The sequence below is a fragment of the Melanotaenia boesemani genome, chromosome 5, assembly GCF_017639745.1.
Source record: "Melanotaenia boesemani isolate fMelBoe1 chromosome 5, fMelBoe1.pri, whole genome shotgun sequence".
NCBI classification, from domain to species: Eukaryota; Metazoa; Chordata; class Actinopteri; order Atheriniformes; family Melanotaeniidae; genus Melanotaenia; species Melanotaenia boesemani.
The window spans coordinates 17,771,357-17,795,644 of NC_055686.1; the positions used below are offsets into that span (position 1 = coordinate 17,771,357).

Here is a 24,288-nt window from a genome sequence, read left to right on the forward strand (position 1 = left end):
AAGCTCCTACACTCTCTTTGCCAAGCTGTCTCTCTGGTGCATATTCTAACACAGGATTTGATACTAATAGCTGTCATTTGGTGCAATTCGCTGGCAAGGGAAGAATGATGTGTATTATAAGAATGGCAAAGAAGAGGGGAGAGCGTAGGTGTTTCAAAGTGTCTGAGCTTGACTCCAGTGAGAGACTGTTAGTGACAAGCATTCCTCTGTGTGTGGGCACATTTGTTCTGTGTGAGAAAGAAACAGGAAAAGATGAAGAGTGACAGAAAGAGGGAATGGAGATTGATCCAGGGAAGATAGCAGACAAAGAAAGAAAGGAAGGAAGAAAGAAATAGAACACAAGGCTAAACTAAAGAAAGGAGACCAAAGAAGAGGAGAGAAGGGAGAATGAGAGTAATGGTGGTGGCTGTTTGTGTGAGTGCATTAACAATGCTATAAAGTGGGCTCATCTCAGGACTTCCCATATAACTGCCATCTGTCTGGTTATAAATCTGTAGGAGGTAGGGGAAGAGATGGAGGGATGGGGGGCACAATCAGTAGGGACATGCCATCTGAGAAGAATGTCAACCCAATCACCAGTTCTTCCCATGCTTCCTTAACATAGCCGACATCTTGGCTCAGTAACATCACCAGGCATGCCATAATGAACATAAAGACATAGTGGAGTTCATTGTCCTTTGATTGTGTTGCACAGAAAATACACATTTCCTGAATAATGTTTAAACATGAATAACAGCATGTTAGTAATTGTATGTTTAGATCTGTGAAAACGGCCTCTACAACTAACTCTTATCCTGGACAGACATTTGTATGAGGAAGGCAGAGCTATGTTACATTTACTTCTTTTTTTATTTATGATTTTTTTCCACATTAAATGTATTAACTTCGTCCCCTGTAGGGTTCTGTAATGTTTTTTTCTTTTAAAATGGATCTTTTCAAGGTCAGAGAGGAGGAGAATGGGAAGTCATCCATATTACAGCACAGCTATATTAAGTTACACCAAGCATTACATTAATCTGTCAAGATTGCAATAAAATAGGATTAGGCCAAGTGAAAGTGAATATTTTAATCAGGCATGTATCTGTGTCCACTGTCCATAAACTGACCTGGGTGTTTATAGCTGACCGAGGGGAGAAGGGTAAGGGGGATATTCGGGGAGGGATGCATTATGATTCTATTTTCATTTTACTGCTATCACCCAACCTCTGTCTCTTCCTCTCCGTGCAGGTCTGACACCACCTACAACGCCCCCACACAAAGCCAGTCAAGAGAATCCTTTCAAAGCATCTCTCAAAACCAAGTTGTCCTCATGTTCCTCCTCGGCCTTGACATGCAAAAGAGCCAGGCTGAGTGAGTTGGGCGCCGGCGCTCTGGTACCGGCCCCGGCCCCAGGTGCCTCAGCCGGGGGCCCTACTAGGAAGGGTCCTGAACAGACTGAGCTTTATGCACAGCTGAGCAAAGCATCCAGTAACCTCCCTTATGCCGTCACTCAACATGCAGTGGGGGGCTGCCTTGAGGGCCATTGCAGCACTGGCAACAATAAGAAGGCCACTTCCCGTGGCCACAGCGACCATGATTATTGCCAGGCATCAGCTTGTACTAAGAAGGATGGGGGCACAGCCGCCATTACCATGACTACAGCTGTGGAAATGACATTCACCCCAGGTGCAACTGCTGCTCCCTTACCGAGTGCTGGCAAAGTGGGGAATGGGCATGCTGAATGTAAGGACACAGCCATGCCAACATACTCTTCATCATCTTCCTCTCCATTATCACCTTCACCTGGCCCTTTGGCTAATCGGGAGATTTTTGTTTCTGTTGATGGAGAATCAGGCCATGTCAGGGGCTTAGGAGAGCAGACCCTTACACAAACCCCTCAGACCCCCGTACAAGCGGCCACTACTGTTAGGGACCAACAACAAATTTCTTCCACCAGCCGAAAGCCCCTGTGCGACCAGGAAATCAGAGCAGAACTCAACAAGCACTTTGGCCACCCATTACAAGCCCTCTATGCCCAGGGTGGCCAGGAGAGAGAACCAAGCAGCAAACCAAACAAGGCTACAGCCCCTCGGTCCCTAAAGGAGGAAGAGAATCACTCCCAGAGGCTGCCTGGCTCCAGCTACCTGCACCCAGGGTTTCTACACTTCCACGATGAGCTAGAGCTGGGGGAAGGCCGTGAGAGTCGCTTCACCTATCCATGGGAGGGCACTCCTCTGGACCTACTCTTTGACTGCTCTCCCTGCTCTCCCTCCAGTTCTCCACCGTCCAGCTGCTCCCCCTCACGAGGCTCTGTTTCCCCACCTTCCTCCCTTCTCCTGTCACCCAGCAGGCCTTTCTGCTGGACCAGCAGCGGGTCTCGCTCCCGTTCTCGTTCCCACTCTGGCTCCCGCAGCTCTTCATCACGATACCGAAGGCGCTCTCTGTCCAGCTCACCTGACAGACACCCCTCCCCCTGGTAAGTTATCTCTTTTCATATAGTCCATGCAAACATCCTTGTTTTTCTGTTTTTATGGGGTACCCTACATTGACATCAGTGGACTTCTGATTTTTGCAATGCCCACAAATATAGAAAAACAAAACTACACACATACATGCACCTTGGCTTCTCCCCAAACATGCATTTTAAACAGAGCTTGGCAAGGGGTCCAATTTAGCAGCATAAAATAGAGCTGATCAGTCATCAGAGCTGGTGTGAGACAGGGTAGACCTTGAAAACTCTTAAACAGGATTTACAGTCTGTCTAAACTTAACATCGGGTGCTTTCATTGCATCAGAAACCTCTTCCTTTCACACCTTTCAAACATTTTGCACAGTCTTGCATGAAAATCTATGCTGTTTTGACACATACTCACCCACTAGCGATTTATAACATGGTCAGACAGCACATCTTAACAACTAGTTCTGAGAGTCCATAAACTTTGAGCATGAGTATTTAAACCCCTGCTATTTTTTTCCCCCCAAAATGGATTTCTAACTACATTTTCTGCAATTGTTAAATTAGCTGAATTAATCCATTCCAGCAGGTGACACTTATCTGACAGGGGGGGGAAAGAATTAGCTCAAAGGTACGGTCTCCCTAAACCAACAAAAGATGAACAAAAAGAAAAAAGTAACAGAACATTAAAGGTGCCAGAGGCAATGGACTTTTGAACAGTATGAGTTTTCATCTCTAGGCAGGGAGTTTCATTTGAGTGTCTCTCTAACACTCCTGCCTCACTCAATCCCTTGCATGCAATGCTTCTGTTTTTTTTTTTATTATTATTATTATTTTTTTATATGTCCTTTATTTATTTATTTTATCATGTTTGATGCTGGGGATATTGTTTTAAGCGACAGCTGTTGTCTTTACTGAGTGGCAAATTCTTCTCTTTTACAACCCTAGAGATGAAAGCCAAATTTAGTCTGTGGGAATGTAGTCTCCAAACCCCTGTCAAAAAAAGAATCCCATCATCGTAGCCCTCTGTGAAAACTACGTTTCCCATGCTTCCCTTTGATCAAAACTGAGGGAGTTTCTGTTGAGTTTGTTATTTTTTTCTTTCTTTGGTAGAAGAACAGAAGCAGAGACTGGTTACCGAAAATTATGTGAATAAATTCAGTGTGCCAGTAGAGGTTCATTGAACGCCTGACAGTGTAGGACTCCACACCAGTGATTCACTTTGTTTGCATGATTACTGAAAGGTCAGTTTACTCCACAGAGCCAGTAGAATTGCTTTATTCTGTTCACCAACTTGCTCACAAATTATAGAGTAATAGTCTCAAGGCATTCGATCAAAATCTGACATCTACAAGCTTTTCCAAAACACTGAAACAGGGTTTAGAAGTAAAAAGGGAGTCATGAGAAAGAAAAACAGTTAAATAATTCTGGAAAGCTTTGGTCCCTTGTTTTAAGTTTCTCAGCATATGATCCTCGATCTTTCTAAAGTGGCATTCCTTTGCTTCATTGAGCTTTCCAAACTTTCTCTCTTTCCATTATTCAGGTCTTCCTTCTTCTTCAGCTGTTTAATAATTGAGCATCAGAAGTTCAAGGAGTGCCGGGGTACAAGCTCTACAGTCAGGCCAACAGGGCTTAAACTATTGACCATTTCTTCATAGAACATAGATATTAGCTACATGCATGAGCTAGCTCAGGTGTGTAAAAGAAGAAAAAATAAATAAAAGCAATAAACCATGCGCATTTATAGTATATATATTGTAGTTATGATTAAGATGAGGAAAAGGTTTGTGTGAAATCAACTCTTAACTCTTAATATCTTATTGCATTAGTAAAATCAAAGCAGTTCTCAGTAGCATTGCCAAATCAATCAAGGTGTCAAAACATTGAAGAAGTCATTAGCACATAGTTTAACGAGTTTTTTCCCCGACTGTAGAAATTAACTGCATTCCTATGTTATGCTAAAATATTTAACCTTTCCCCTGTTTGTTTTACCCCTCAGGTCTCGTCACAGTACAGATTTGAATGCTTTTCGCTCGAGAAACCACAAGAGCCCCCACCCTCAGTCTCGATCTCCTCTCAGCCGCAGGCCAAGGTGATTGTTTTAAATTAATTATTTAACCTCCTGTTTATTATGCATTGTTAACCTTTGTTTAGTTGCATGCCTCACATAAGGACAAATGTTAAATCCATGGAACTGCCTAAGAATTTTTTAAGATTTACAGTATGATGAGTAAGTTAGAAAATGTGCAGTTTCTCAGTTATTTCCTGACATTGTTTAATTAATCATGCTTTAAGTGACAAAAGATAAAGAATTGCAAATCATACTTCCTCACATTCATACCACACACATAATGCTACCAGCTTTGTAATGACGCATATTCCACTTGGTGCATCTGTGCCTTTCAGTGAGCCAATACAAAGGGGACTATTTCATATGCAGAGAAGTACTGGCCCAGACTGACACCATCTCAATGCTCCGAGCTGATTTGGCACCCACGTGCCTAATGACACCCGACAAGCCCGAGAGTCGCTCATCAGTTGAAAACTTAACGGACACGTCTTGTCCTAGTCTAGGGTGGGGGGAGAAAGTAGCACTTTCCTTCTTGATGAAGCCCTAACTAAGCAGAAAGTAATGACATGTGAAGTTGTGCTGACAGTTGCAGCTGCCTGGCTCCCCGACCGCGCTGCTCGCCGGCACTCCCGCGGGCCTATCCTGCAGGCTTCGCAATCATCGCAGTGGTGAAAAGACATCTTATTAAGGCGTCCATCGCTATTGCTTTGCAACCAACTTCTCAGCCATCAGTGGACTAGTCCTTGGTGTATTCTGGCAATTGTTCTTCATAAGCGTCGACAGTAACGGTGCATTTAAGGGCTGGGAGGAGGACAGTGATTGATGTCATACATGTCTTCTCTCCTACAGGTATGACAGTTATGAGGAGTACCAGCATGAGAGGCTGAAGAGGGAGGAGTACCGCCTGGATTACGAGAAGCGGGAGTTTGAAAGGGCCGAGCAGAGAGAGAAACAAAGGCAAAAAGCAATAGTAAGTTAAATGACTCAATGACATCTCTTTTAATTTAACTTCATCTTCCTGCAACAACGCTAATAAAAGACCACATGTAATCACTGCTGTGGCACAACACACTGAAACCTCCCACAGACACACAGATTACTTAGGATGGGACAGCCTCCAGCCTCGTGCCATGTGCCAGAGTGTCTCTTTGCTAAAAGAATACATACAAAGTGAGTTCCTGAATGATTCAGGCGACAGGCCCTTCCTCTTTATCTCTGGGTTTTGTATTTTTAACATCTCTGTCATCTGGAAATGCTGTCGACTCTTATTAATCACACCACAGGGGTAAAATGTTAAAATAGTTGTAAATAGAATCTAACAGAACAAGAAGAGGAGAGGGTACAAAAGGAAATGGCCTGTGATTCTGTTGAGATATTTCATTCTTTCTGTATCCATTTCAAAATTCGCCCTGATTCAGTGAATATCACATTTCTCCCTTATCTCCACTCTCCTTGTCTCAGTGGGAAATTACTCAGGTTTCCAGTGGGACATCGCTGCTCCCACCCGTTGATAAAGCACACATTAACTGATGCAGTAATGCAAACGTTGCTCGGCATGCAGGCATTTTCAGAGACGGAAAGACAAACGCGTATGAGCAGTCCATCTCAAGCTGTCAAATGAGGTTTGGGGGGCCAGAGATGTGAAAGTGTCTGTGTGTGTGTCTGTCTCGCTCGCTCTGTTTTTGCCTCATTCTTTCACTCATTCACACACACACAATAACAGCCCTCGGGGTGCCATCAAGAAAAGACCACGTATTTATCAGCTGTCAGCAACAAAACCCCTAATTCAGCAAATACTTCTTTTTAGTCGTAAACAGCATGTAAGCATGTAACAGGGTGGAAAAAAACTTTACAGTAATCTGTAGTTAATTTGTATTGTTTTCAGCTACAAGCCAAATGGGCAAAGGTGAACTTTGAGTTGAGCACCAGGCAACTGATTTACATATATGTTGCTGCTATTCTCAGGACAGCATTCAGAACCACTAAAAGCCTCAGTGGACTTGGCCCAGTAATAGCAAGTAAATGAATGAATAAATAAATAATAGTAGTGATACAGTATAGCCCTAGGACTCAACTGTATTATATGTTTAGCAGATGCAGTGAAACTACTCAAAAGCTATAACTGGAGCCTAGCGCAGTTTGTTCTTAAATTATTCCACTATGACCCCCATGTCCTCTGAGATTCACAGAAATCAATGTTTTCTCTGCATTGTGGCTCAGTGCCGCTGCTCTTAATGTTTCCTCTCTACGAATATCCCTTTAATATTAACAGACCTCTCATTTAGCAACCAAATTTTCTGTGAATTGTGACTCCAAAGCTGTGATAAAAAAAAAAAAAAAAAAGAGAGCGAGAGGGGCAGACTCTTTTGATCTATAACCGAATCAGACCACAGCTTTATTTTTAGACTTCACAAAAGAAGCAGCAGCCCCAAACTTAAGACATGGCATCATTTGATAAAAATCGCTCTGCCTTTGGTTGATGAGTTGCAGAGAGAAAGAGGAATTGTAGTGTCAAGGTAGACTGAAGGTACTTCCAAACTACAACTCCATCAGATAAGAGGAGGGAAACTGAACCAATCACAGAGGAACACAAACAGACAGAGAGACAGAGAGGAGAGACGAAAACAGGGGCCTGAAGTCAGAGGCGGTATCCGCAGGAGTGATCAAGACCAATTCATTAGAGCCTGTTGAAGAAAGAGAGGGGAAAAGGAAAAAACAGCCTACCCCTTTTAATCAATTTGCACGGGCTTTGTCTTTCCTCTTAACGAGCAGGAGGAGAGACGGGTGGTGTACGTGGGGCGACTGAGGTCCGACTGCACCCGGACAGAGTTGAAGCGCCGCTTTGAAGTCTTTGGAGAAATTGAAGAGTGTGCAGTGAACTTGAGGGATGATGGGTAAGGCCCTGGGATTTTCTCTGCATGTGGGTTTGCATCTTTATGGCAGCTTGGCGTTAGCGTTGAGAGGTTGGGCGGCGTTTAACTTTGTCATTCCAAATCTCTTGATTGTGTTGAAAAAAATTCCTCTGCTGTAACTGCTGAACTTTTGGGGAAAGTGACAAAGACAGAGCTTTTGCAGTCTCATAGTGTCTCCAGCTTCATCTACCTCTACACCCACAGAGCCCCAAAGATACACCTTTATTGATTCTCTTTTGCATTTAAATAGCATGATCGTCATCGAAACAAAGCCCTCTGTTGAGTCATTGTTACCCCATGGCAACACTCTGACGTGTCATTTTCTATTCTTGACCAGGGACAATTTTGGCTTCCTCACGTACCGCTACACTTGTGACGCCTTTGCCGCCCTTGAGAACGGACACACCTTACGCAGAGCCAACGAGCCCCAGTTCGAGCTGTGCTTCGGCGGACAAAAGCAGTTCTGCAAATCACATTACACAGACTTGGGTAAGAGTATTTTGTTGTTCTCTCCATCAGCCCCCTGGAGGCAGCCATGCAATGTATTTGCGTGTCTTGAAGACTGTAACTAAAAAGAGGAAAAAGGGGAGGGTGGATTGAATAAGACAGCAAAAAGCCTTGAGTGATGCTTCCAGATCAAAACATACCCATCTCTGTGCTGATAACAATTCCTGCAGCCCTGGATGTCTCCACGAGGCATTTGTGGCTCAAGATTGCAAAGCGAGGGCAGAGGTCAGTCTGCAAACATGCCAAGAATAGAGCTCCATTTCCTCCATGCTGGTAGCTGTGGTATCTTAAGGAAGAACGAGGCACACTCCATTACTCATATGGACACGAGAAGCATGTTTCTACTTTGTTGATATGAAAAGCAACACATTAGTGGGCAAGGCAGCACTTAAAGCGTGTGTGTTTTCAAATACTGGTAGGTACATGTCAGTGGAAATTACTTGAGGAGGTAAACTATAGGAAGAGAGATAAGATTAAAAAAAAGAGATGGTGGTCAAGTAAGGTGGGAGGAGGTCTTCCCCTCCTTTATTTTGAATCCAAGTGATCAAATGTTGTGATGCTGTCACACATGAAGGCCAATCATTTACACAGCCCCTCCAGGAGCTCATTTTGCTGGGAGTGTGGGGGTGGTGGCAGACTGCAGTATAGCTGAACTCATCTAAAGTGTCTCCCTAGAGTGAACATGCATAGCTTCTATATTGGTCAGACACATAAACCTCAAACAGAGATCTAACTGAAATGGATGCAGCAGAAGGCTGAATGATTCATTTGATAAATAATGCAAGCAATCAGTGAAATCGAGGCTTTTTCCTTTGGTGTGATGCTCCACTTTTGAGACATGTAGAAAGTCAAGTACTTTATTATCCTCTGTTTGCCGAACAATAACTAAATACGGTGAGATGTGTGAGCTATATGTCATTATTTTAGATATTTGCACAGCCACAAAACATCATCTCTTCCAATTGATAATGACATGTAAGATAGGTATTGACTCTCGCATTTTAGCAGCCATATGCGAAGTCAAGGAATCTGAAATGAACTGTTTCAAGAGGGTCAATGGGTCACTTGAGAGGAGAAGAACTCAATAAATGAAGCGGTTACCACATTTTCAAAGCACATGCTTTAAGCCTTTAGCCTTTTAAAAGAGTACATGACACACAGAAACAGTTGCTAATCCTAAAGCCTAGAGGAAAGACATTATACTGAGATTGACTAATCAGTCTACTGAAATGGAAAGGCCTTCATTCAACTGCCTCTGTCAGAAACAGGCTATTTCAGTCAGCCTCATATTGATAGCACAAGATAAAGAGATTGAGAGAAGCATTTTCTAATAGTGTGGTATCCAAACCTGTTCTCATCCTTTTTTTCTTTGAGACACTGTCCATTAGTTTTAAGTAGAGCACCTGGGTATTTTTCATCCCTCAAGGTGTGCGGTGAGACACAATCCAGCCCTCGGCCATTGCATTAGATCACAACTGGCGTCTCCGAGCTGCCATGGTCATTCCCATTTCTCAAAGCTTGTGGAGTGTGCTGCTGGGCCCTGTAGGTGCCCCATTTGTGAAGCTGTCTGTTGGCTCAGATAAGATACTCTTTATATATTATCAGCTCGATCAAGAAAAGAAAGAAAAAAACAGGACATATGAGAGATAGACTGATGGAAGAATGCGGTTTATTATTATCGCTTGCCACTATTCTTGTCTCCCACTGCCTCAGAAATACCATATTTTGAATGCTTAATCAATATGTGTACGACCATTCAGAATACCTTTAAATAGATTAACAGTAGCATGTGTCTCTCCATATGCACTAGAGTAATGCATATTACATGTTGCATTATGACAGCCCTGTTTGCAGTTAGAAGCACATTACCATTGCAATCTGTCAAGAGTGCATCAAGAAAAACAGTTAATGAATTATAAAAATGCATTATGCCAAGCAAAAGGAAATAATGTACTCTCATTTAAAGCATAACAGTTGAACTACAGTTTCCAATTTTTGAATGCAGCAGCATTTTTTTCTGAAATAGTACACACTTCTGTCTTAAGACAGAAAAAATTCTGATAGTATTTATATCATATGTTACCATAAAATGTAAGACCTTTCATGTACTAAATTTAACATGTTTATTTAATCTCTTTTTATTATTAAATTATATGTCAGCATGAAGTAATCTCTTCAATAGAAAGCATGTGAATTATTCTTTCCTCCATCCCCATAAATATGCAGGCCTAAACAGAATAAAAGCATATTATAGTCATTTCTTTCCAAACATTCACAATAGATATTTTGATAATTGTGGAGGCAAAATATGATTGTAGATTGCTCCGAGTCCACTTTGTTTTTGGTTGTATTTACATAGAGACTTAAACTGCCATCACACATGAACATCAAAGACTCTAAAGAGAAAGTTTGGACAATTTGGTCCAGCCTTTTTCGGCACGTGCTGTTCACACAAGCGTCTCACAGAGGTAGGCTTTCTGCTAGAGATCCACCCTCTCAGCTGGAAGCGTGAGGAAGGAGATGCATGGGAATGGCTGTGTAGAGCACCAAAGGACGCACCACGTGATACAGAAATTACTCTGTGGAAATCACAGGAAACACCTTGAGAATAGCAGATGAGGCTCCATATTGTGTTGATATGAGTACTGCATGTATCTGTCTCTGTACATAACAACAGCAAGGAATGAGCAGAAAGCAGCACACAGATCAGACGAAAGGACAAACTCACCAGCTCACACACCCACAGGTCATGCAAATAGCTGTTATAGCAGCTGTAAATGCTATGAGGTATTTGCCGGCACATTCATACAGTGATCTGGAGATTTCAATACGAGCCTGGGTGGAAAATCTCTGAGTCCGGAGCAAATGCAAATGTTTTATTCTCACATGCCCCCACTCTGGAACATTTCTGGAAGATTTTAGGAAATCAGTGCATGTGTGAACGTGGTTTTAACTTCTATTCTGCTGGTGAAATCTTTGTCATCACTCTTCATAAACATAGCAAAATATTATATCAGCACAACAAAAAAACTACCATCCTTTTAAATAGTAAAAGAAAATTAACAAAACAAAGAGAATTTGAGCTTGTTACAATTCCATTAATTTGCATACCAGACCCTGAGTGTTTAATTATCATGTTCTCTGCATTATTATTCATTTGTATTGTCTGTTTATTATGTTCATTTTGTTATGCCATATTTTAAACATTAATAAGGTAAATTAAAAAAGAAAAATTGAGGGGGTCAGAATCAGTGTCTGAATTTAATTCTTGGCTGTGACTGTACCATGCAGTTATTGATTGACATGTGTTTTTAACTATTTACTCCAGCTGACCATGAAATTGTCTCGCATATAACCATTCACCCATTGACTCTGACAGAGAATACATTAGGTTGTGTATTAACATGGAATTCTTGTTAAATTTTTATTCTTACTGTTTATAATTTTTAGCGAGTTCTCCACTACTGTTCTTACTCTTGTAAAAAGTTTCTTTGTCGGGAAGATGCTGATGACTCTTAGGAAGCTATCAGATAAGCATTGGAGCTACACATGATTGAGCAATAACTGTACAGGCAGAATATTCTGTGAACTCTGACACCCTGAAGTCCTTTCTAAGAACAGCAAGGTGAACCTTTTGGTTTTCAAAGAAGCACTGTTCTGATCAACATTAACCACAGCCGTTTTACCTTCCAGACTCCCATTCGGACGACTTTGATCCAGCCTCCACGAAAAGCAAGTATGACTCCATGGATTTTGACAGCTTGCTGAGGGAGGCCCAGTGCAGCCTGAGAAGGTAACCAGTTCAGTGGCGCCCGCTGTCTGTCACAAAGAGGGACTTCTAATACCTCACTGTTGTTTCTCGCTTCTTTGATGACGAGACTACCAGAAGTTTTACACTCTGTCAGAGAGTATGTAACAATAAGTCTATAGACCTTTATCAATATAAATGAATATATTAAAAATAAAGTTTACATGAACATAGCTGCTGAAGAGCTGGGAAGAGACATTCTGGGAAAGCCAGTGAACCCTCAGAATCTGGTGCACAGGTTTGATGCACGCTACTGCTGTACAACCATCAGCGAAAGAAGAAGAAAAAGAAGAAACAAAAAACTAATGATTTATTTTTCTCCAAGCACTACAATACCCACAATTCTTTTTTGGGTGAAGACATGAAGCTTGTTCAGCCAGATTGGTTTTCTTTTGCTGTTGATTTTCTTTTCTTTTCCTTTTAAATCTGGTGTTTGGATCTGGTGTTACATTACAAACAAGAGTATAGGTAATTGTATCTTGGAGGTAAAAATTCTCAAGGTAACATTGTTGTCTACATTTTAAGGAGAAATGTAGCAGTGTATTTACAAATACTATAAAAAAAAGGAATATTTTTATTTTATGTACATATCGAAGTTCTTTATTTGTTACAGCTATGCACTGTAAAACGCAGCCTTTTTTAAAATGAAGAGAACATTTCTTAATTTAGAATGTTGATCTGTAGTAATTACAATAATGTAAAAAATATTGTACACCTACATGATGTTTAGAAGACATAATATGATTGTAAAAAAAAAAAAAAAGGAAGAAAAAAAGACATGTCCGATTGCTCATTTTGCAGGAGCATGCGAACAAATGTCCTTTTTTTAAGTTATTTTTTGGTGGGGAAAAGAACAGTCAACCATGTATAGTTTTCTCTGTTTTTTAAAGTTTCTCAATCAGTGTTTTTGCTTAAACAACCAGAGTAAAATGCATTTTTAACGTGTTTTTCATGATTGTAAACAAAAATACCCTTTTTTTATTATTAATTATTTCTGAAACATATATATATATATATATATATACATATATATATATATATCTATATATATATATAGATATATATATGATTTTATTTTTACATTTCGTATTATTTGCAACAGTAAAAGCAAAAACTGGATTCAGATCTTTTCAATCAGTCCAAACATATTTATCTATTTATTTAAATATTTGAATCAAAAATATTTATGGACTCCATTTAACTTGGTGTACCTCATGAGATTTTTTTTTGCTATTTATGTTTTTGATTTTTTTTATTTAACTTTTAATCACTAGACAGGGTGTACAATAAATGGTTTGGTGGGGATAATATTACCTTCTATGCCTTCCGAAACAATCAAAAACCTTCAGCAAATCAGTCCAGCAGTCAGGCCCTCATCCTGTTAGTAATTTGTCTCCACTTTCAGTCCCATCTGCAGCCTAACTGGGTTTTCTTTCCATACAAACACAGAACATGAAGCAATAAAATGATTTTACAGGAATTCTGTTGCACCGTTGTGTACACGTGACATGTTGTCATCACTCCACTCATGCTTTGATTATGTGAACGCCAAACAAAAGTTTACAATTTCCTTTTCCTGAATTTTTTAAAGATCTTGTATTTGATGTACTATAAATATATATATATATATATATATATATATATATATATATATATATAAATATATATATATATATATACCACTAATATTATTCACAATAATTTCAAGATGATTAATGATGATAATAATAATAATATAAATGAAAAAAAACTATATAAAAAGCAATAAATTATTTTTCAGAGTTGTATTTTAGCTCCTATTGTGTGGTTTTTGGACTTGACCCATTACCCAGTCGCTGGTAGTTAGGATTCCTCCAGTCCAGTATCTTGGCATTTCATCACATGACCCTGTACGGTGAACACTCGAACGTCCTCAATCCCACTTGCGCTTCCCTTTAAGATGTAGCCGAGTCTATGTGATTGTATCTCATGCATTACCTTGTGACATCTGTGCAAACGTGACTGCCTCTTAACTCCACCTTGTGTATAAAAAATGTGTCGAGTTGAAACTGTTTGTTGTGTAGTGCATGGCTATTACAGGATGCCAAGTCAGTACAGCCTAAACCACTCTAGTTATCTGCCTGTCAGCCGTCTCAAGTGGCAGATTTTCAATGACATTCTATAAGCCTAAAGAAAAGTACTCAACAATGTATCACATGCCACACCCTGTTCCCTGTTCCTTCATCCCCCTCCCTTCCTCCTCCCTGCTCTTCCTCCCACTCCCCCGCTCACAGTCCAGATATCACAGCGCCGTCAACGTGACATAAAAGGTAACCTTGCGGTTTCTGGTTCAATTAATATCCCGTTTCTAGCCCGAGCCAAGTAATGAGAGAACCAGCTTCCATCACAGGAAGGAAGAATCTTTTGTATAAAAGCTTTGCTGATCACAGGCTTTCTTTCATGGAGTTTGACTGTGGAGACTAGAAACAGCTCATTTCTATGATGCAAAGAGGCAAAAAATTGGTTGATGGAAGAATTGGGGGGGGAAAAAAAGAGAAAACTTTTACCTGTGTATTAAGACATTGTTTTACTTTTTTGCTGTCTGTATAGCGTTTGGGTAATGGTGTCGTGTCCCATTTGATAGATGTGGCTTTAATCATTGTAATAAAAAGAAAAAATGCTTTGTAAATTGCCTAGAGTAGCAATATATTATAACACCTCCTGGTTCAAATTTCAAACTGTGGCAGACTTTTTAATAATATGACCCATTCAGTACTTTGCCACTGCTTAAACGTATGTTGGGTAATCATGTTTCTTTTGGAAGGACAAAATGTTTATTGGCATATGTGTGTGTGATTTTAGGCAGGTACATGTGTGTTTCTGGACGTGCGTCTGTGTGTGTGTGTGTGTGTGAGAGACAGAGAAATTGGTGGGGGTCGCTTTTGGTTATTACCTGTATGTCTCCTATCCACGTTGCCTTCTGCCAAGTCCTTACCAATGCCTTTGTGGTTCTACCTATTGTACTACTTTCTTGTGAATTTTATTTTTTATGTGCAGTTCTCATCAGCCTCACCATGCCAATAAAGGGAAATGTGTTTGAAAAAAAAAAGATCTGTCTATCCTTTAGTGGCTTCTCTGTTATCTTTCTTTCCTTGATGTGATGAATGTCCCTTCACCAAGCACCGTTGTACCACTTTCACTCAGCACCGAAGGAATGATTATGATTTGTGCTCTCTGATTACTATCAAGGAGACACATCCTTGAAGTTTTTCAAATTGGAGATGTAAAAGTTATGAAAACAATTCTTGCTTTACAAATTAAAATTGCCATAAATTTACCATCCTTTCATCCGATGTGCACTATATATCAAAGTGTTGAATGAAAGCTGACTGATGAGGAAAAACGGCACATGCACATCCTTGGCACATCTGTCTCGCTGAGGTTTCTCTCCTAATAAGGAGACTCTCTCTCATTGGAAGCAGCTTCCCTCTTTGAAATTCACTTCACCTGCGAGAGAACACTGTAGTCTTTGTCTGTGTCCACAACTTGACTCCACACCATGAGTGTGCAAGTTAATTAAAAAAGTTGGGGGGAACAATTTCATTAACGCGATGGAGAGCTATAGCAACTTGATGGTGTGCTTGATATTCAGTGGGGCTTCATTATGGCTATAACAACCCCCACTTTTCTTTTTTTTTTATTTTATACACGCACACACACACATATTCTAGTCAGGGAGATGGGATCACACCAGGACCTTCCACCATGTCCTTTTTCTACAGGTGCAAAGAGAAATATGGGAAGAATGTGCATTAAACTTTAAGGTTGGGGGTCTGATTGTGTTTTTTATTAAGGCCACTGTTTAGCCCCAGAGAAGAGAGCGGCCAGCTTTCATTTCAGCTTGGCTGCGGTATTGCAGCGGGAGGTCTCCCTCTGCTTGCCCTTTCAAAAGAATGAAACTGTCCCTGGAAATCTCTCTGCTCCCCTGACGGCCTTTTTTTCCCCACCTTTCTCTTTCCATCATGATAGGATGGCTTCTTTTTTTTTTTTATCTGTTATGTATCTTCTTTATTATTAACCACCAGATAAGCAGCTATCTCTTCTCCAGTTGGAAGTAAGTGGTAGCCTTGGAGATAATAGGGTTTGATGGGGCTGGGCTCCCTGTGGGACAAACACTGAGATGTTGCTGCTGAGTTGTGCAGCTCTGTATTTCATTTGGCATTTACTGTCGCTGTACCTGCCTTCTCGGATAATGCTGAAATCCTGAAAATGACACCCTTTTGTTTCCAATAATTTATTTTTTTTGTGTGGCCAAGTAGTAAAGAGCAACTTGAAATAGCAAATTTTTCATGAAGATATCCTCTTTCTGTTGTATTATCTCTCATGTGCTTTACTTTTTCAGTATCGTTGCAAGGTAAGGTGTGGGAAAATCAGATTAGTTCTAAACTACCTGAGACTAGTTAATTAAAGCCTGTGGGGTGGAACATGAGCAATCCTCTTGGTAATTTACTATAAAGAACTCGTTCCTGATTCTCAGCCTGCCACAAGGTGTATTAAGAGCCCAAATTTCTTCCCAGTAAAAAAAGACAACAACTGACACTGAAACATTTATCGCAGCTTCTATCACAACAATTAAAGTTAGCTGACACTGATTATGTCTGACTAAAAGGTTGGCAGAGAGAATAATGACAAGATTACAGTGCCAAAGAGGTTAGGGAGCTGCTGGCAATGTCAGAAAGACATCAAAGAATTGATGCCAGGATGTGCTGTGTTGTTCAGTTCTTGCCTTTAGTGTCCCTTCAAGGTTTTTCTGTACTCAAATCCCCCAAATTTCTTTTTCTCAATTTGTGCCTCTCCTTCACTGTCTTAGTCTCGTGTGATTGAGGATTTCATATAAGCTTAGTGTACAGTGTTAATCTGTTGCCAGGCAGAAATCAGTCCCTCTGGAGTGCCCATGTGAAGGAAAAGTAACACAATTCTGCTAAAATTGGAGGAAAAGGCTACTTCTAGATACTTTGTGATATCATGACAACAATAGCTGCAGGCAGAATGCTGTTAGTCCAATCAAATTGCATGTACCTATAAGGGATGATTGGTTAAGTCACATGGCCTGTGGTGTTCTTTTGCTGTAGTCATGTGAACTACCCGCTCCAATTTGATCATCAGGAAAATAAACATATCCTGCGGCAGTTTCTGGACCCATCATCTTAAATAGAACTGTACATTTCGTTCCTATCATTTCTGAAAGTGGTCTTTGATGAATTTGAGCAGAATGAACCACAAGATGTTGCTTGGCTTTCAATTACTGCAGCTCCTTTTTGTTAGCACCATTTTTTTTCCACCAGCCTTCTATCGTATGCCACCTTATGGGAGAAGATAATGACAGTGCTATTAAAATCACAATCTCCCTATCCAGCATTCTAGTTTCAGCAGTTTTTGCTGTTAAAGAGTAATGAGGAACAGAAGGACAGTATTCTTCTTCCCCCCCAAACTATCAACTTTAGGGACTGAATGTATTCTTCGCTAGATAATTAATGGCTACAGACAAATGGTGGTTGATTGAGCGACTCATCCCTCTATTTTCAATCACCATCTGCTGTGTGTTGCTGGCAAAAAACAATGTTAATTACCTCGAGTGTGCCCAAGACGTGGTGTATTAATTAGAAAAACAAAAAAAATGGAAACCTAAAAGATCCCATTGTTTTAGTGTCTGTAATGATGTGTGGGTATTCATAGATTTTGTTGATGGATTAGCACCAGAATTAGATCCAGAAGGCAATCATTTGTTAATTTGGCCTTTTCGTCATTTACCAACAGATCAATGTTGCTTTGACGCACTTACATTTACCTGCCTCCTGTGCCTCCAGGCCATGGCAGGCCTTTAAGAATGCTGGGGCTGGCAACTCTTTGCCACACAGACGGGACATCAGCAGAAAGATGAATCTCCACTGTGACCGCAGGAACAGCCAGCTGACAGAGAGCGTTAGGGCTCCGGATGCAGACGGCCAGGCTTTTTCAGCAGGTGCATCACCTGACCAAAAGAAAAGGAAGACACAGAGAGAAAAGAGATGAAGCAGGACTGACTCGACATGACAAGGCTGCGATAGCGCTCTTTGGGCCAAAGCTGTGAAGGCACCCTGCAGACACTCCATTCCTGCGCTCCCACACTCTAAAGTATGCAGGTGGTGTGAGTGGATCCTGATAGGCCCGACATCACAGCACCATTGCTAACGAGCTGATGTAGAGATCAGCATGTAAATGTGGTGATGATGTGAGAAGCATATCATTGGTAATTATTTAGCAATCGTGGAATAGCATCAATACCAATTAGCATAATTTTCATGGCTTAAGTACTTAATGACTTCATTTAAAATACCAACAAATCAAATATGCTTGTTTTCTTCTCACAAGTAGGTCATTTACAGTCAGTTAAGGACTGGATTAAGGATGTCAAGCAGTACACATAAAATACAGCTACCTCAGTTACGAGGATTTAGTATGTACACTGTAAACACAGCCCCTCTTATAGCCCTATTAACTTAAATTCAGTGTTTGAGTGCCAGTATCTGGCCCACCGATGGCAAAACACGAAGCTAAATTAATCAATAAATAAAATAGTTTGTGACTTGTCCTCTTGTTGAAGTGTGTAATAATTTTAACTCTAATGAAACACTTTTTCGACTTTTTGTTAATTTATAACTATAAATTCAAATTGACTCTAGCAGAACAGTAGAGGAGTGGTGGGCTGAGCTAACTCAGGCCTATCTAGCTAACCCACCAAAGAATGTTGCGTTTTTTTTTTAGAGAGGACTTAAAGTCAAGAAAATATCCTTAACAGCTGCCTTTTTTTTAGGATGCCACATCATTGACTGCTGGACTATTTTAAAGTCAAAGGTTTTCCACATAACTTGAAATTTCAAGGATGCTTCTGTCAGATGCCACGGACAGAAGATATGTAAATGTCAGCGCAATATGCAAATTAAACTTAACCAAGTTTGTTTTTATTGAGTTGTTAGCATTGTAATGTGTCTCATTAAGGAGGAGCAAGGTATAAACCTCCAGTATTGTTAGGTAGCAGCTATTTACTGTTGCGTGTTGGGTGTAAAGTGCAGTACGATCATTTCAATTTACTGCTTGTTCAGACTGTTCCATTGTCCATTTTTAAAATACATAGATGGAGTCTTTACCAATGATTTGGCAGCTTGTTGTGTTTATAAGCAGAACATACTGTATTTTCACTAGGAAGCAAATAGCATTTGTCAAACTTTTTCATAGCTTATGTGTTCTCATGTCAGCACAATCTGTGAATGATAAGGTGCCCTGATAAATCAGCTTTAGGAATACATTTTGTTGTGGAAATTTAGCTCTAAAACCTTCTTGCTGGGTTTAAGAACCAAAACTACTTCATATATTCAGGAAAATTTATAGAAATTTTATATAAATACACAATTTCACAAGGTTTACAACGGTATGCTATCCCTGATGAGAGAGCAGTATGTGACCCTGCTGGGGTTGGAAGAGGATCAGTTTCCCCTTTAGACAAAGCAATGCCTAAACTGACTCAGACCTCTATTCATAATTTCTGGAGGCATGATAAGAAGACATTTGACAATGAATTCTCAACCTCTTCAAATGAATTTCAAACGTCTTGTTAAGATCCAATCCTTTGCTTGAGAACCACTTCTACAGAATATGTACAGCTAACAGTCAAGTTTTTACTTGTTACTTAAACTATCTGAAACTCGTTGGATCTGGGTCTCATAATGGCTCCATTCAAGCATTCTTGACAAGATGGCTTAGGATGGGAGAAAAGCTGAGTGCTCTCTCCCTCACTGTGTATTCTCTCCAAATGTCCTTTTCCATCTCTCGCTTATCTGCTACTTGTATGTTATTTAGCAGAGTGGTCTTGGCTGATCGGGTAGCTGTGTCTAAATCTAGTTCCCAGCTATTTAGCCCCCACCCCACTGGCTCTGACACAAGGGCGCATGAGAGCATCTCTCTCTCGCTCTTTCTCTCTCTCTTAGACCCCTGCTTGAACCCATGTATCATACAGCAAGGCTTCACAATACATTAGAATGGGCACATGGACAGTTATTGTTTGTTTGGACTATTTATATCGGTGCACAGTCTGCAGCAAATGACACCATAATGCAATCATTCATTCCTGCCATCCTGTGCTCACGTCCATTAGGCTAATGACACTCTGTAACCATGTGGGGTTCCCTGGTTGCTGAAATCATAAATGTGAAAAGTGAGGGAAAGTGGGAACACCACTGCTTAATTACAGGGTCATGATCAAATTCCTGCATCAGGAAACATCTGCCCAGTGGTGCCTCAGAGCAATGGACAGCTTTAAAGACTCTGCTGTAGAACTCTTCTTGTGATCTCATGATAATATGAGGTGTAGGAGGTTGAGCGCAACAGGAGATCAATAAAGCACTAAAGGAGGAGGTTTGAGGCTCCATCATTTCAAAGTGTGGATACACCTCCAGTGACATTAACACTCCACTTAAAGACCTCAGCTTCTCTGAAGACAGTTCATCATTGAAAACTACTGACGTTTTACCACCTTAACAGCGCAGACAATAATACAGCACAGATGTGTTCTTGTCTGCAGTTTGCCAGCATCTCTGCAAGGCTAAATTAGCTTAAATCTAATATCATTATACCACAGCAAGGAACATATCTGGACTATTTTAACGTTCTATTATTTATCTAAGTTTAGCATGTTTGCATACCAATAGTAGCAACAAAGTAAGCTCAACTGTGACTCATAGGAACCTCATTTGGGAAGGGAAATGGTGCAAAATAGGAAATTTTGATCAAATAATGATGCAAAGGAAAAAAAAATCTATTCACTGAATAAAAGATGGACATGCTGAGGCCAATGTATTTTATAGGTAAAGCCTATATAGTGCCAACGTACGTAAGTGCAATATAAATGAGGGCAGCAAAGCAATTTTGGGACTTTAAGTGGTCTCATCTCCTGAATCTGGGTCTTTTCCTGACTTACTGTCACAGACTTTAATATCTGTAATTACATACCATTTCATACTAATCCATTCAGTACTTTGAAGATATTTTTCTGAAACTGAAATATCAGTCTCATAGTCATGCCAAGAAAGTCAACAACATTTGCCTTCATCTCTCTAGGATCATGTATGTATGAAACTTAATGTAAGTCTATTCAAGGGTTGTTGAGATAGTTTGATCTGGACCAAAGCAACAGACAGACAGGCTTTCATCTACTAAGCTGTGTGATGTATGACTGCTGAGAAGTAAAAGATTTTGTATCTTAGTTTCCACCCTGATAAATACCCTAAAAACACCCTTGTTGATTTTTGCTCCACTGATTATTTCTCCTGATACATAATGGCACTAAATCAAGGCCTTGTCCTGTCAGATGAATTGCTTTTCATCTTTACAAATTTGTTTAATCCTTTTATTATGGAAACCATTACAACTGAAATACCAGCATCGTCCTAAAAGCATTACAAAAATATTTTTGTAATGGAACTTTTCTGTCTTTGGACTGTCAAACATTTCAGCCCAAATCACCCTGACTTAAGTGTATTAAAATGCACAGACTTTCAAGCTATAATTACCAGACAAAAATACCCTATGCCTTAATCCACATGGTAATAACGCAATTAAAGTGGTGTTTCTCGGACTTCGTAATCTTCTGTGACAAGGCTTACAATTCAATTAACCCCATTTAACACTTTGTTTCAACTTCCTGTAAGGCTAATTTGCTTTAAACTTACTTCAGTTGCTATAATTACGCCGTCAGAAATGTTTCGTTTTTGAATTATCAGTTGTTTATGCAAGTTAGGCAGTGATTTTCAGGGGTTAGGATCTGTTCTTATACTGCAGGAATACCTTGAAGGTAAATTTTATTGTTTGGCTTCTGACAAAGTTACAGCTTTGTCATTTATTAGTAGGTTGGCCTGACTATTTATTGTTTCTTATGTGTGTAACATTGAAGTGTAGTAAACTAAATTATCTATCTGATGACTTAGGAAAGCAGGATTACCAAATGTGTAAAAATATATACTTTTTTATTCTGTCTTTCAGAATAACACAAATTCTTGTAATTTCATTGTACAACCAAAGCTGCACTCCTCCTGACGCTCACCAATGCCAGCTATGGATCTAACCCATTTAATCACTGCTTTCTTCTTCTCTTCTAAGCTCATGTTGCCTGTAACATATTGAGTCGGCAAACTTTCCATGTTCTCTCAGAGAAGGTCACTGGGCCAGGCCCAATCTAGCCTCTGAAACTGAGCCAAGATTTCCACTGCTGTCGCTCAGATTAGTATTAGACGTGAGCGCCTTTCCTAAGCAAATCAGACAGTGTGAAGGACAGAACCATTCTTCCATTGAAGCACGTGTTCTTCTTGTTAAAGAGAAACAGGGCAATAAGTTGTAGGACAAAGAGAAGTTTGTGGGTTTGTGGAAAGTGCTCCTTGTTCGTGGTTGCTTTTAACTGTGAGAAGCTGTTTCGTCATATTAGACAAGAAACAACTGTATTATTTTGATCAGAGCTCTACAGTATATAGTTATGAAGTAACATTTACTGCTGCAGAACAATGCAGGGCTTAAAATGTAACGCACAGGTATGTGAGGTTGGCACAATGTCCTCGATGTGATTGGATACCATTTCCAATGAAAATACAACATGGTGTGATTCAAGGTTTTTGTTGCAAATGGGAGAAACGTGGTTGGTGAATTGGTATTGATTCACTTGGAAGGACAAACTTACACCTGGACTCAATCAATGTTGATTGGAGAGTGGCAGCATGCCCACACACACACACTTACACACACACACACCACAGCTGATGGGAAATGTTTTCCAGTTCTGAAGAAGAACATGAGGAGGGTATAATTAAACGTAGCTCCATTGCTGTAAATAGTGCTACTTAATTTTATATTTCACTTGCAAATATGTTGAGGCTGGATGCAAAGTAGATTATATCACACATCAGTGGACAAAAGCCACAACATAATCATGGTCTTCAAGTGTACACTTACGTGATATTTACCCACAGTGAGTAGTGCCACACAGACCAAACACAAATGTTTTCTGCCCATTTTTGTACTTTAATTGGAAGCCGTCTGTTGTTTCTCTTGAATTACTGCTTTGTGTGATTCCACTTCAAACTAGCCATTATTTATTTCCCCCCATAATCAAAATCATATATATTTCTTTGCATTATAACACCTTCAGACTATAAATCTTCTAGGCTATTGAGAGCAGTTTGGGTTGCACAACAGGTTGGTTTTGTCATGTTTACCAAACAGACTTTTTTTCCCCCTTATGCTTGTTGTAATGGCATGAAGTTTAGAGCAGTTTATTTTCTCTATTTAAAGCGTGCATGCTTCAGTGACTTCATATTTTTAGCATACATCTATTTTCTGTTTTAACCTGCAGTTTTCCTCCTCTGTTGTGTCGTATGTTAGTTGTGAGGACTTAATACCTTATCTGCAAATTTGTCAGCATGCTGACTGAATGGCTCAATTTGAGGATTATATCAACGCCTTTGGCAAATACTATTGCTTTACATGAAGAGTGGTGCCATGCAGGAGATTCTCACTCCTAATGTGAGCATTCTGGCCACAGGCCATAACTTCACATCCCATCATATCACTAATATGGCAGACAGGATACAGTATCTGAGAGCCTTCCAAAAGCTGTTTTGCATCACTTGTCATAAGTAAAATTTGACATATTTACTTGAAGTTACGAAGTTATAAAATGATCTGTAACAGATGAATCAAAAAAGACTCCAAAGGAAAGCTTGTAGGAAAATTATTATGCAACATCTTATCATATGCTTGAGGCAAGCATGTTTCTAACTGGATGTTTTGACTGTTTTCATATTATTTCATATTATTTCAAAATTTGCAAGTTTCTATACAAAATTAAATCTCTTTTCCATTGTGTATGCTTCCACTGTAGGTATCAAAGACAACAGCTCCATGCAGCTGTCAGCCCACTGCTCAGATGTGTTGGTAAGTGTCCCAGAATTTCCTGAATGAGTTGGTGGACCAAAATGCAGCCAGAGGCTGTCCATACAAAAGTGTAAACTTTTAACTTTATACATGCCAGTGTTACAAGGCAGGCTTGCTTTTTTCCAATTAGTTTCATACCTGTATGTACAGAAGGCAGGTAGTTGGCTGATTCCTGAAGTGATTTAAATATAAGCGATACATTTAAGTTTAGCTAAGGCTATTAGCAAGTTCAGGCAATGTGATTTTATCCCAAAAAAATCCTTCAAAAGACTGATTTTCTTAAATCGTTTTCAGTTTGTCCAAGTCAGGCTGATGCAAGCCAAGTGAAGCAGCTTTGGTATGTATTTTTGCTCCCATTTCGTACTGTGTTTTCAAATCACATTAGGAGTATCTTCAGAGTCTGGTGTGGGGCTAAATGATTGGGTTAAAAAGTTTAGAATCAGGAAAAAATCCTGTAACATGCAACAGTGATACTGATGTATTGAGAACCAACTGTCTACATCTCCTACTAAACTGGAGTGTTAGTTAATGTTAGTCAAGCTGCTAAAGTGATGTCAAAGTC

General features: G+C 39.9%; 1 protein-coding gene across 6 annotated transcripts in view; it reads left to right on the forward strand.

Moving 5' to 3' along the window:
• The window catches only part of ppargc1a (peroxisome proliferator-activated receptor gamma, coactivator 1 alpha), a 296,804-nt gene extending 284,777 nt beyond the window's left edge, over nucleotides 1-12,027 (forward strand). For 3 of the 6 annotated variants that reach the window (XM_041985112.1, XM_041985114.1, XM_041985117.1), the window contains exons 8-13: nucleotides 1,228-2,455; nucleotides 4,434-4,526; nucleotides 5,355-5,475; nucleotides 7,278-7,399; nucleotides 7,755-7,906; nucleotides 11,618-12,027. In XM_041985112.1, coding sequence (XP_041841046.1) covers nucleotides 1,228-2,455; nucleotides 4,434-4,526; nucleotides 5,355-5,475; nucleotides 7,278-7,399; nucleotides 7,755-7,906; nucleotides 11,618-11,721 — 1,820 coding nt within the window. In that variant the 3' untranslated portion in view covers nucleotides 11,722-12,027. Of the gene's footprint in view, nucleotides 1-1,227; nucleotides 2,456-4,433; nucleotides 4,527-5,354; nucleotides 5,476-7,274; nucleotides 7,400-7,754; nucleotides 7,907-11,617 lie in introns of all 6 variants that reach the window. The other 3 variants (XM_041985113.1, XM_041985115.1, XM_041985116.1) reach the window with 1 other exon arrangement.
• Nucleotides 12,028-24,288: the final 12,261 nt, after the last annotated feature.